At 49.8% G+C, this 13,655-nt stretch overlaps 1 protein-coding gene across 1 annotated transcript in view; it reads right to left on the bottom strand.

The window, feature by feature from the left end:
* LOXHD1 (lipoxygenase homology domains 1) overlaps positions 1–13,655 on the bottom strand; it is a 155,868-nt gene that overhangs the window by 56,480 nt on the left and 85,733 nt on the right. The window contains exons 18-21 of the mRNA XM_002918122.1: positions 10,050–10,210; positions 7,050–7,515; positions 6,415–6,569; positions 4,131–4,264 (exon numbers count right to left, since the gene is read on the bottom strand). Coding sequence (XP_002918168.1) covers positions 4,131–4,264; positions 6,415–6,569; positions 7,050–7,515; positions 10,050–10,210 — 916 coding nt within the window. The remainder of the gene's footprint in view (positions 1–4,130; positions 4,265–6,414; positions 6,570–7,049; positions 7,516–10,049; positions 10,211–13,655) is intronic.

The raw sequence follows: 13,655 nt of genomic DNA on the forward strand, positions 1-13,655 counted from the left end.
ACTTAACTGAAACATTACTCACTGCTTCTCTGGAATTCAGTGACTGGCCATTCTGTGTTGTCTCTGGCAACCGTACATGCTTCAGTTTACTAGTCTTATTGCTTATTTCAAAGTTGTTACGAGGATTATGTGAGTTAAACATTCTACAGTGTTCATCAAAACGCCCCGCTCTTGGTAAGAATTTGCTAATATGATTGCTCTTGTTCTTCTTATCATACTTCCCTTTGTTTCTCCTCTGCCCACGCGTGGGATTTCTGGGGGCTGCAGGCTGGACAGCTCCCCTGGGGCGCCCAAGCTCCCACAACAACTCAGAGGGTCGGGGAAGGCAGCCAGCCCATCTGTAACGGGGGCCATTCAGCCCCATCTCTACCCCTCCCCGCCAGTCTGGATGCCGAAGATGCATTCGGGGGCTGGTCAAAGTCTGGAGAGGAGGAGGCAAATGTGGGTGGAGGGTTTCACCTCTGTCGGAGGCCCACGTTCCCAGTAGACATTAGAGCCTGCCAGTGCCAGCCTGTTAGCAGAGCAGAACCACAGAACACTCCCTCAGCCCGCGGGCTCACACGGGGTGCAGAGGGGCAATTCTGTGTTCGTGGACATGGACTCAAAGGGCGGGAGGAGCTCAGCCAAGGATGATAAAGGCTAAATTGCAATTAAATTAGTGTTTAAGTGAAAAATGTATATAGTTCCACTTCCTAGTCTTTAAATTGTGAACGGGAAAGTTACTTTTATATTCAACCAATTAACTTATGAATAATAGGCTTTAGCTCTAAATTAAGGCCAATTAAAGGAGAGACAGAAAGAAAGAAAGGAGTGGGGCTGGGGCAGAGGCAGAGACAATGAGAGTGGGAAGCTGGAGCAGAATGAGGACAGAGGGAGAAGGAGACACGAAGAAGGAGTGGGAGACTGATCCCAGGAGAGAGAAAGCAGTCAGACAGACAGCAGGGGTGAGGCACAAGCCCGCCCACACCTGCCAAGCACGCGCAAGTGCAGGGATGCAGAGGCCGGCTTTCCCGGAGCGCCCTCCCCACTGTCCCCGAGATACCTGTGCTGGACCTCGAAGCCCCTCAGCACACCCCCACCACAAAGTCCCCCTCTCCCTGAACCCCTTCGGCATGTGGGGGTGCCACCCTGAGACAGCTGCCAGCTCGCTCTGCCTTGCAGTCCCCACCGCCCCCTGAGCTCCTTCATAATCCTGCACATGCCCGTCCCTGCCTCGCTGTGCTGCCCCTTTTACAGGCTGACCGACGAGATTGGTACTGCCAAGGGAGAAGAGCCCGTCCTGCCTTCCGCTGGGCGCCAGGCGCGGCGCTGGGCCCTCACACGGGTCCTCTCAGTGAGGCCTCTTGACAACTTTGTGAGGGAGTTTTATTTTGCCCATTGCATGGATGGAATAACTGAGGCTCAGAGGACCCCCAAGGCCACACAAATAAAGAGTGGAAGAGACAAGAATTGGACCTAAAACATCTGCCTCCTAGACCATCACAGTTTCCCACTCTTCAAGGGCAGAGTCAGAATCAGCCACTGGACCCTCAGCACTTAGCATGCCGTGTGTTTGCTGAATGAATGAATGAATCAATGCATCAAATGTAATACTAAGTTGACTTAGTATCTGTGATATGCCTATAGCGGGCCAGGCCCTCTTGTACGTACTGGGAAGGACACTGCAGGGAACAAAACAGATGAAGTCGTTAGCTTAGCCAGGGACCTTATATTCAGTTGTGGGGAGAGGAACAGCGATGAAATACTGCAGTTGAGGGGAACCTGGGTGGCTCAGATGGTTAAGCTTCTGCCTTCGGCTCAGGTCATGATCTCAGGGTCCTGGGATCAGGCCTTGCATCAGGCTCTCTGCTCAGCGGGGAATCTGCTTCTCCCTCTCCCTCTGCCTCTCCCCTGCACTCTCTCTTTCTTAAATGAATAATGAATAAATAAAATCTCTAAAAAAAATACTGCAGTTGATGGTAGGTCAAATGGTAAGTGAGGTGGAGAAAAAGAAAGAGAAGAAAAGAAATACAAGTTCCAGGGTGAGAGGTGGGACCTGGCTGAGCAGATGACACCCGAGCAAAGACCTTACCTAGAGAAAGTATGAGAGTGGGCCATGGTGGGAAGGAGTGCCAGGGAGAGTGGACAGCACATGCAAAGGCCCTGAGGTGGGATCACGGCCATCAGGCAAGGAACAGCAAGGAGTGAGCAAAACAGAGATCAGGACCAAGAATTAAGGAGGGGGCATGGGGCAGGCCACCGGAAGTGCTCTGGCTCTTACTTGGGGTGAATGGGAGCCTCTGCAGGTTATTAAGCAGAGGAGGAACACGCCCCTGCGGGCTGGACTGCCGTAGACACAGGAGGGCGGCAGTGCAGCAGAGGGACCAGGCAGGAGCCTCTGACCAGGGTTGGGGAAGATGGCGAGATGGAATCCGACTCACACCAACAAGACAGGCTGGTGAGGGAGGGGGAGGAGGTGAGGGAGCCAGGAGTGGAAGGGAAGAAAAAGAGAGAGGGAAGAAGATAACATTCACAAGAGTGAGAAAAATACAAAATATTTGGGCATAAAGTTAGTAGATTGTAAAAAATTGTGAAGCATTGCTGAGATACTAGAAGGAACAGTTGGATAAATGGAAATGCATACCTGGGGGCAGCACTTAATATTCTAAATATATAATTCTCCACACATACATTTAATGGCATAACAATCGAAATTCCAACAGGATTTTTTTTTCAAATCCCTTCATGTCTTGATTTGAAAAAGTAAGAAAAGCTAATATTTTTAAAGAATAATGGAAGAGAGGGTAGTAGGCTGAGTGAAATGAGTCAATCAGAGAAAGACAATTCTCCTATGGTTTCACTCATATGTGGAAAGACAGTGGGGGAAAGGAGGGAAAACTGAATCAGAGAGGGAGACAAACCATGAGAGACTCAATTATGGGAAACAAACTGAGGTTTGCTGGAGGGGAGGCAGGTGGGGGGATGGGGTAACTGGGCGATAGGCAGGGTGGAGGTGGGAGATGGGGTGAGTCCCATCCACTGCCCTGCACAGAGGGGAACTCAAGAACAGGGCATGCTCCAAGAGATGTGAGATCACAGGCCGAGAAGTGAAGTCAACGCCTACTTATTTACTGGGTGCCCACTACACTCCAGGCACTGGCAGGCCCTCAACAGCTCCACAACCCGCTCAGGATCTTGCTGGCTTTCCTCTCTACCTCCCTCCACACCTCCCTACCACACCTCAGACCTCCTTTCATGTCCATTGTCCCTTGGCCCCTTTTGCTCAAGAGGCAATGGGGCCTAATGGTGGAAACACACCAGATTCATCATCGATGATCTGGAGTTCTGGTCTTGGCTCTGGCATGAACTGGCTCTAGGGCTGTGGCCTCACTTCCTTGGGGCAGGATTCCCTCACCTGTCAGGAGGACAATATCCCCTTCTCAACCCAGCTCCTAGTAGTTGCTGGGATTCTTGAACAAGGGCCAGCAAACTATGGCCTGGGGGCCAAATCTGGCCTACTCACCTGTTTACGTATGTCCCAGAAGCTAAGCAGGAAGTTTACATTTTTAAATGGTTGAAAAAAATGTAAGAAACAGTATTATTTTGTGAGGCGAAAATTACATGAAATTCAAGTTTCAGTACTCATGAATAAAGTTTTATTGGAACATAGCCACATCCACCCATTTAGGTATCACCTTGGCTGCTTCTCTGCTGCAAAGGCAAATAGATCAAATGAGACAGGGACCAAATGGCCCCAAAGCCTAAAGTATTTACTCTCTGGCCTTTACAGAAAAAGTCTGCTTCCTCCTGGTCTAGAATATTAAAACAATGGTGCTGGAAGCCACTTTATATGCGGAGGGATAGATGGGTGACTAAGTCTGGGTGTGGAGACTGGCAGGGGCAGGGAACGTGACCGTCTGAAGTAATGGCTCTCAAGAACTAGATGGGGGCGCCATACCAGACTGTCATCTGACAGGGCAGTAGCTCCAGGGAGCTGCCCAGTGAGAGGGGAGAGAGGGAGGCAATGCCCACCCAGCCAGCCACATGAGCCAAGCTAACATCACAGCCACCCCACCCCCACCCCTACCCTCTTTCCAGGATGGTCTAAGACGTAGCCATGGCCTTCCCCACCCTTCCCAAGCCCCACTCACGTGATCTCGTTGTTCACGTCTGTGATGTCTATTCTGTCCAGGAACCAGCCTGGTCTGCTGCCCGAGTTGTCATGGCGAATCCGGATCTTGGTCAGAGCCCCCAGGTCAATGGCATAGATGGTGAAGGTGTCAGTCTGGGAAGGGCCAGGGAAGCGCTCAGAGGGATTGCACCCCCTCCCCCCAGACACAATCTGGCCATCAGCCTCACCCTCCCAGCACCTGGGGCAGCCTGAGGCCAGCTCTGGAAAATGCAGCCGGTAGACTTGGGTAGGGTCTGGACTGTCGTTTTTTAACCTGCCCCTCCCAGGGGTCTTCTCACTCTCGCTATGTCCCAAAGGGTGGCGGGAGGAGGGAGAGGGCCATGAAGGTGACTGAGGGGCAGAGGAGAAGGCAGGTTGGCTGGCTGCCCACATTTGTGTTATGGGATGTGTGCGTGTGTGTGTGTGTGTGTATGTGTCTAGGGCCGTTGTTGGGCGTGTGCCGAACCCCTGAGCTATGTGTGCACCTGTGTGCATAAACCCCTTCAACCACACATTTTGGTTAAGTACCTGGGATGAGCCAAAGTGCAAATCCAAAGTGATTTACAGAATTCAAAGTGTAAATCCAAAGTAATTCACAGAAACAGGAGAGGATCCCTTGCTCACCACGTAGGTGGGAAGACAATGTGTACGACATGAATGTGTGTGCATGCCCTGCAGGAGGCGGGCGGCCTCAGGACCCGTAAGTGAACGGGATTCTTCTGGGCTATAACTTTTTAAACTCTTTATATTGAAAAACATTTCAAGTCTACAGAAAACTTGCAGAAATGGTACAATGAAATTTTGCAAACCCTTCACCTAGATTTTGCAACATTGGCTTGCCTTGTCTCTCTCTTTTGCTCATTGTCTATTTTTTTCCTGAATCATTTAAAAGTAAATGGCAGACATGATTCTTCACCTCTGAATTCTTCAGCAGAGCTTTCCCAAGAACAGGCGATTCTCAGATAATCACAGGATAATGACCGAATTCAGGAAACATAACATCGACACAATATTATTATCTCACATACAAAGCTGTATGCAAATTTCATCCAGCGTGCCGGTTATGCCCTCTCTAGCAGTTTTCTTTCAATCTAGGATCATAGTGGCTATAATTTTTAAAGGAAAGTATCAAAAATATGAAATAAGCCCTAATCCTTAAGTCATGGCAAGGGAGTGTTGGAAGAGAAAGCAGCCGGCCTCTGAAGTACATCAGAGGGGCCCGTGGGTACTTTCGTGGGTTTGGTTTCTTTCCCTTCTTCCTCTGTGTAGATAAGGGAACGTGGCTTTGAGATCAGGGGCAGAAGTGAGAAAGGTGACACGGGACAGTCTTCTAGTCAGAGCACACTGTAAAATCGGGAAGGACAAAGATGACAGCTGGGTTTTTCACGCTTTTCCCACTATACTTGGAAGAGGGGCATGCATGCATTTCTTTCAACATTTCTTTTTTTTTTTTTAAAGATTTTATTTATTTGACAGAGATAGAGACAACCAGCGATAGAGGGAACACAAGCAGGGGGAGTGGGAGAGGAAGAAGCAGGCTCATAGCAGAGGAGCCTGACGTGGGGCTCGATCCCATAACGCCGGGATCACGCCCTGAGCCGAAGGCAGACGCTTAACCGCTGTGCCACCCAGGTGCCCCTCAACACTTCTAAAGCCTTTGTGGCTCCCACCACAGTAGGCAGGACGTGGCCCAGGCTTCCCAACCTTCTTTCAAGGCCCTCATGCCCCACTCCCCTTCATCGGGCTCATCAGGCTTCCCAGAGGCAGCGCCCACCCCAGCTCAGCACTAACACAGCGCAGCAGGAAAGGTCACTGTGCTCGAGCTGGCCTTCCACATTTTCACCCCACATCTTCGTCCTGCAGTCTCATCCCCAGGGAACACCTGTCACTGTCATCCTTAGACATTTATACCACAGGCACCTGCCATGGCCCAAGGTACAGCCCTCCTCCCATGTTTTCCCCAAAGCGCTGTTAGCACTTCCTTCTTGAACCCCTGCTCCAGCCACGCAGCCCCTGAGCTTCTGCTGCTGTACTATCTGGTTAGTTCCTGCGGGCTTCAGGGTGCTCGACGCTCCCCTCCCCGGGCCTTTCTCATGTCCCCCAGCACAAAGCGCCGGTGCTAACAGAGGAGCCGCTCCCATGACATCTGGGCGGACTGGACAAAGCACCCTGCTGGACATCGTGCTGGTGGGGGGACAGGGGGGCGGCCTCGGGAATCAGCAGTCTCAACCACCTGCCCAAGGGCCAGAGAGCCTGCACTCTACCTGTCCCTGCTCAAACTTGTTGGACTTGTCCGACTTCTTCAGGGGCCGCTCGCCTGTGTCACCATACTCCTCACCGTAGATGGTCAGGTAGACGTTGGCATCGGTGCCAGCCTTGGGCACGTTCCCTGTGATCACCTGGACCTCATAGGTGTTGGCTGGGGATAGAGAAAAAGGCAGCGCTGAGGACACTCAGGACTTGGGGTGGAGCTGAGGCTCGGTCTCTCGGAGGCCGCCAGCTCACGGGAGCGGTAAAGGACCCACGGATTCATCCACACCTGCACTAACCTGGAACTAAACCTCTCCCTCCTCCCGACTCAAGACTTTCCTTTGCCATGAAGCCCAAGAGGCTGGGAGGCATGGGAAAACACCCTCGGCCACCCTCCTACCTTATGCCCCACTGGGAGTCATAGTGGACTACATCCAGGCTCGTCCTGGAGTCCCAGAGCCCTCCTGAGAGCCGTAGGACAGGGGCAGAGCTAATCCCAGACACAGACCTGTCCATGGTGGCAGGAGGTCAGACCTATTTAGGACCCATGATGGGTGCCCCTCTGTGGGGCCCCCATGCGACAGGAGAGCTAGACACCCCCTTCATCGGGCCCCCTTCAGCGGACGGGCAGACCCCTGCTCAGGCTTACGCTCGGGACCCGGCCGGCCCGCCGGCACCAGCTCCACGACCAGTTCATTGTCCTCCTTGCCCCGGGCCAGCCAGCGGTGGGCTTCGAACTTGTACTCCTCAATCACCTCCTGCATCCCGGGCCCAAACTCCTCCTCCTCCTCTTCCTCCTCCTCCTCGGTCTCCTCCTCCCCCTCCGACGAGGACTCTTCCCATGAGGACTCCTCCTCCTCGTCCCCCTCGTCCTCCTCGTCGCTGCCCTTCTTCTTCTTCCTCTGCAGCTTGGCCTTCAGCTGCTCCTTCTTGAGTAGCTGCCGCAGCTTGTCCTTCTCCTTCTTCTTCTGGGCCTCCTCCTCGGGCGTGAGGTCCGCCTCCCGCACCACCAGGTGCCGCAGCCACAGCGTGTCCACGAACCAGCTGGGTCCGAAGCCTTCGCCCGTGTGTCCCAGCCGGATCTTGAAGACCTCACCCACGTCCTCCGCCTCCAGCTGTGCAAAGCACAGGGCAGTGGCTGGGGTGGCTCCTGGCGTCCTCCCTGCCTCCCCCACAGAACCCAGCAAGGGGTCTGTGTGCAGTGCCACAGGATGGGGAGTCCCGGGGCCTTAAGCTAGACGCTTCCACCAGCTCCCTCTCTCCTACCACATTCAGCCTGGTTGCTGGGCCAGCCTTCCAGGACCATTGGCAGGCCCTACCCTCCATCCAAACGTATTTCCTTCTAACCCTAGGTGATGTCAGGTTGGTGTCCCTGTCTGTCTCTTCCCCTTCTCCCCCACCCCACGTATGCACATGCACACACACGTGCACATCACACTCATTCCTGTTACTCCTAGTTCCATAGCTCTCTTCATGCGTTCCCCGCACCCAGAATGCCTTTATTCCCTCCTCTATCTCCATATAAAAGCTATTTATCTCGTTTTCTGAGCTTTATTACTACTTTCCTTTTTAGTTTGTGCTTTTTGCATTCTCTTTCCAAAGTTATTGTTTTTAATCATGAATCACATATAACTTTTGTAATAAGCAAGAAAAAAGTGTTATTTTTCAAAAAGAAAAAAAAAATCTCACCCACATTCCCAGGAAGCCTGAACCCCTCCCCCAGCACACGGGAGGCACAGAGCTTGGCTATGGTCCTGGCCTGTCCCGGATGGTCTCACTGTCCACGTGAGCTGCTCCCTGCCCACTGGAGTGGGAATTCCTAAAGACAGGGACTGTTCGTTCTTGCTTCTCTCCCCCATGGGGTCTGGCACACGGCTGGCTCAAAGGACAGTGTGGATGGATTTAGCTTTCTTTAGAGGATCAGGTCCTCAGCCTTCGGTCTGCCACTCTGTTCTAAGCCTCACACTGCATGAGGTCCAGCCCCTGCACAGCTCAGGGGAGGGGTCACATGGGGTGCCAGCTGGTTGGGCCACTCTTAGGGTTCCCCATTCTGATGGGCCCTTGTCTGGGTGTCTGACACTTTTCAAAGTCTGGTGCCACCGATTTTCCCACATGTGTCCTAGTGAAACTAAGGCCTGGGGCTGTCTCATGCGTTGCTCAACGCCCCATATTTGGAGTCCAGGCCTGGATGAGAACTCAGGTCTTCTGACTCTGTTCATGAAGCTACGATGTAGCCAAAACCACCTTTATGAGAAAATGATCACCCAAAATGACCCAGGAGCCCCGAGAAAGAGGCACTTTTTTCTTCTCGGCTACTGAGGGGATGGGCTCTGGACCTGTTAAGTCCCTTCCTCAGCACATGAGATCTCCTCTCCAGCATTTTCCAAGGCACAGCATCCCTGCCATCAACCTCTGCAGGCAGGCCTGCTTACCCTCCCGTGCCCACATCTGTCTGCCCACCCATGACCGTGTCCACCACCATATCCAGCCACACAGCCTGGGGGCACTGGAAGATGCCCTGCTCTGTGATGTCTCCACAGTTAGTCACAATTTCCCAAGGACTTTCTCTGACATTGACTGTTTGGATCCTTCCAAGGACTGTGAGGAAGGCTAGGTTTGAACTGATGAAGAACGTGAGGCTCAGAGAGGTGAGATGCTAGGGCCTCTACCTCCTCAGCAGCGTAATGGGGGGGCTGGATTCAGGGAGACCCCCTCCACCGCTAACGTTCCATACACCCTGGTCCAGCTCAGCCAGGCCCTTCTTGGCTGGGCATGGGGGCAGGACTCCTTGCTCAGAGCTGTCTGGGCACACAAACACACAGAGAACACCCAGCATGAATATGCTTCCTGCATAAACACATCTGCATGCGCATACCCCCCCCCACACACACACTAGTGTCCTAGGTAGAACACAGTTGGGGCGCCTGGGTGGCTCAGTCAGTTAGGCGGCTGCCTTCTCGGGGTCATGATCTCAGGGTCCTGAGATCAAGCCCCACATCGGGCTCCCTGCTCAGTGGGGAGCCTGCTTCTCCCTCCCCCTCTGCTACTCCCCCTGCTTGTGCTCTCTCACTTGCCCTCTGTCTTAAAATAAAAAAAATAAAATCTTGAAAAAAACCCAAAACAACACAGGTATGTCCCCCAAGGGACATCCCACATGCATCTTCCTCTCCTACCAACAACATGTTCACATCCTCATCTCTTCTTCTTCTCCACTCAAGGGGAAGTGCAGAGTCCTGGGGCACTGAGAACATAGCCGGAGACTCTGCCCCAGATTCCGCCTGGGAAACATGGCCCTGCCCAAAGGCGGAGAGAGCCGTAGAATCAGAGGCTGGCAGTGGCTGCAGTAATTAGGGACCTCATGCCATGCTTTGCCAAATTAGAATCATCTACTCAAACAGGACTCAGAATGGCAGCATTTTTGCCTCCCTGGTAGAGCTTCTAGAAGCATAACCCAGAAAGCATACCCCACCGTAGAAGTTCTGACTTAACTGATCCAGAGGTGGGCCGAGCAGCCATTTTTTTCCTTAAAGCTCTCCAGATGATTCTAAGAAGCAGCCAGGGACGAGAACCACTGATCTAGTCCAATCCTTTCATTTTGGGGCACCCACTGGCGCTCTGTGGGCACCCCCACTGCCTGACCCCCGCATACCTGGAATGTGTCCTTGGACGCACGATCAAAAACTTTCGAGCGGCTGGAGAGGAAGAGCACTTCTGTCTTGCCATCCTCGCCATAGATCTGCACATAGACTCGAGCAGTGGTGCCCGCGCCGCCCACGTCCCCCGTCCAAATCTCCACCTCATAATGGACCACTGGGTGGGCACATGGGGGGAAACAGGACATTCAGTGATATTAACAACAGCAGGGATAGTAACGAAACAGACATTCCTGCCCCTGTTCCACGTCTGGGGCTTCACAGGCATTGTCTTCTCTAATCCTCTCATCAGCAATACCATGAGGACTGTCGCCGCCATTTTGTAGGTTGACAAGCTGAGGCTTAGAGGACCTGAGTAGGTGGTAGAAATGGCAAACTCAAGCAATCAGACTCCAAAGCCCAGTTATCCACTGCACTGCACGTGACTTCGGAAGCCAGGAGTGAGGAGTAGTCAATGTACCAGCTGGCGTTCTCTGCTGTGTGCCCACCCCTGGGCAGACACCATGGAATAGAAAGAAGCAAAGGCTGTGTGTTTGTCTCTTTTCCTTATTTTCAGTAAAGGACAAGGGATTGAAATTGTAATTTTTTGAGAAAATTTTTAAATTTTAAGATTTTATTTATTTGAGAGACAGAAAGCATGCGTGTGCACATGGGGGAGGGGGGAGGGGCTGAGGAAGAGGGAGAGAGAAACCCAAACCGACTCTTCACTGAGTGTGGAGCCCTGAGATCAGACCTGAACTGAAACCAAGAGTTGGACGCTCAACTGAATGCACCACCCAGGCACGCATATATATATTTCTGTTGTTGTTGTTGTTGTTGTGCTTTCTTTTCGTTTTTTTAAAGTAAGCTCTATGCCCAACATGGGGCTTGAACTCACGGCCCCAAGAAAAGAGTAGCATGCTCTACCGACTGAGCCAGCCAGGCGCCCCTGAAATAATAATTTCCATTTAAATATATTCATCTTTCAGATATTATCAACATATACATCTACACAGAAAGAGTTGTCTGTATTTTGAAGTCATACTTGATCAAGCAGTTAGAGGGTGGAAAAGTGTTACAGGTATGCACCACTAGAGGGCACTTCCCAGCAAAGAGCAAAATGTCGACCAGGACTGTGGGCCATAGTTTTTCTGTGACTACTACAAGACCTGTGCTCTCAGCAGTGCCATAACACGATATCATGATTTTTTCCCCCAAGATAAGACTTATTTTCAACAAGATGGAGAATCTTCCATTGCCAAAGCAATGTGAGAGATTTGGGGCAGAAAGCAAGAGGACTGGCTGAGAGCCTAAAGAACTTGAACTAGAGATACCAGGATCAGCTGGGAGTGAGAGTGGGTAAGTGTATGGACAACAAGGGGATTCAGTAAAAGCTGACATTCCAAATGGAGAGAACTCCCAACCTCATTCCCTCTCTCAGATCCTAGAGCAATAAGCAGCCAGGATTACACAAAACTTGGATAGATAAAAATTAGCATTCAGAGAGCAAAAACCAGCTATTGGAAATTAACATGTGGTAGCTGAAATAAAGTACTCCATAGCAAGGATAAAGTCAAGGACAGTTCATAAGAACAAAAGAGGAAATTTCCCAAGAACAAAGTGACAAATGATAGGTAAGAAAATCAGAATTCCAACATCTTACCAAGAGTTCAGTTCTAAAGACTACAGAGAATAGAGAGTTGGAAATTGTCAAAGAAATAATATCGAAAGAAGTCCCAGAATTAAAAAATGCTTCTAGAAGGAGCCCATGAGTTCCCAGAACAATGGATGAAATTAAAATCACAAAAGGCAGTGAGGACATCATGAAATTTCAGAATGCCAGGAATAAAACTAGGATCTTACAAAATTTTAGAGAGAAAAAAAAATCCCAAAAGTTTGGATAACAGAATGGCATCATACTTCCCAACTGCAACACTGGGAGATAGAAGATGGTAGAATAATTCCTTCTAAACTTTAAGGGAAAATGAGTTCTAAGTCAGAATTCTGTAATGAGCCAAATTCCTGATCAACTGTGAGACATTTTGCCAGACATTTCTCTTCTGTGCACTTTTTCTCAGGAAACTACTCAGTAGAAATGAAAAGAAGGAAGAAACCAAAGAAAAGGAAGACATGAAGTCCAGGAAACCGGAGATCCAACAGGAGAAAAAAGAAAGGAATTTCCAAAAAGATGGCCAAAAGGAAGTCCCAAAGGACAGCTTCAGGGCAGCCTAGAACCTTTAGAGGTCCCTAACAGAATGTCTTGGGACAGGGAGTGAGTGGAAGGAGGTAGAGAGTAAACAGAATTGCTGTTGGGTTTGGACTTATGAAAAGAATTTTAGTTCTATTGGAGGGATGGAGATAAAATGATGTTATGGGAGAATTGTCTTCTTCCCTCCAAATTCATTGTTGAAGTCTAACTTCTAGTATTTCAGAATGTGACTTCTTTGGAGATAGGGCCTTTAAGGAGACATTAAGTTAAACTGAGGCCATTAGGGTGAGGTCCAAATCCAATATGACTGCTGTCTTTATAAGAAGAGGAGATTAGGACACACGCATGCAAATGCCCAAAAAAAGACCATGTGAACAGGCACCAAGAAGGCAGCTATCTGCAAGACAAAGAGAAAGGCCTCAGAAGAAACCTAACTTCCTGACACCCTGATCTTCTGGCCTCTGGAACATGGGAAAACAAATTTCTGTTGTTTAAGCCATCTAGCCATGGTATTTTGTTATGACAGCCCTAGCACCCTAATACAGATAGGTGGGTATACAGAAATACAGATGGGCATATAGAAAACTACACGAGTGAAAAATGAGGCTATTATTAACACCAGAAAAATACAAAAAGTTGTGCAATAATTCAAATGCAATCATCATACAACAGGTGTCTCAGTAATGAATATTTACATAGTCATAATAATGTAAAAATTGAATATTGATTTAATTTTATTAAAGGCTGGAAGGAGGGGAAATGGGTATGTACACACACACACACGTGCATGTGTATTAAAAGAGCTAAACCCTCCTCTTCCATTGTAGAAAGTCAAGAGTTAATGTCTATGAGTAAAATAATAAAGAAATTGGTAAGCAAATTATTAAAAATATAGAGAAAAATTTCAGAGGAAAAGTGAAAGTAATTTAAAAGTTGTTACCTCTGAAGAAGGGAGATAGTAAGGGAAGGGAACTACTGCTTTTTAAAAATCTATATCTTGTGATGGAAATCAAGTTTTAATTTCTAAAAAGAGGAAAAGAGTTGATTCCTCACAGTGGCAGGTACCATTACAAAACATGTATGTGTATGTGACACAGCCCTCAAGGAACCTACAGGATAGTTGGGGAGAGAAAATGCACACATGAAAAGATGCAAGGAAGAAGAGATGAGTTCATATTGGGGTTCTTTCTCAGGGAAACTTCTGGTGGAAGTGAGCCTTGGGCAGCAGCATTTAAGGTAGATGTAGAAATGCAGAGGTGAGGGAAGTGACATTCTCTGCACCAGTTTTTGGTGCCACTGTCTTCCTGACCCTCCAGATGACCTCTTGTTTCTCTGCCCCCTACCATAACTATGGCTCTCACATCATGTACGAAGGGTGGCCAGATCACCTTGAACTTCACCTTCATTCAGAGAT

Source organism: Ailuropoda melanoleuca, chromosome 14 (genome assembly GCF_002007445.2).
Source record: "Ailuropoda melanoleuca isolate Jingjing chromosome 14, ASM200744v2, whole genome shotgun sequence".
NCBI classification, from domain to species: Eukaryota; Metazoa; Chordata; class Mammalia; order Carnivora; family Ursidae; genus Ailuropoda; species Ailuropoda melanoleuca.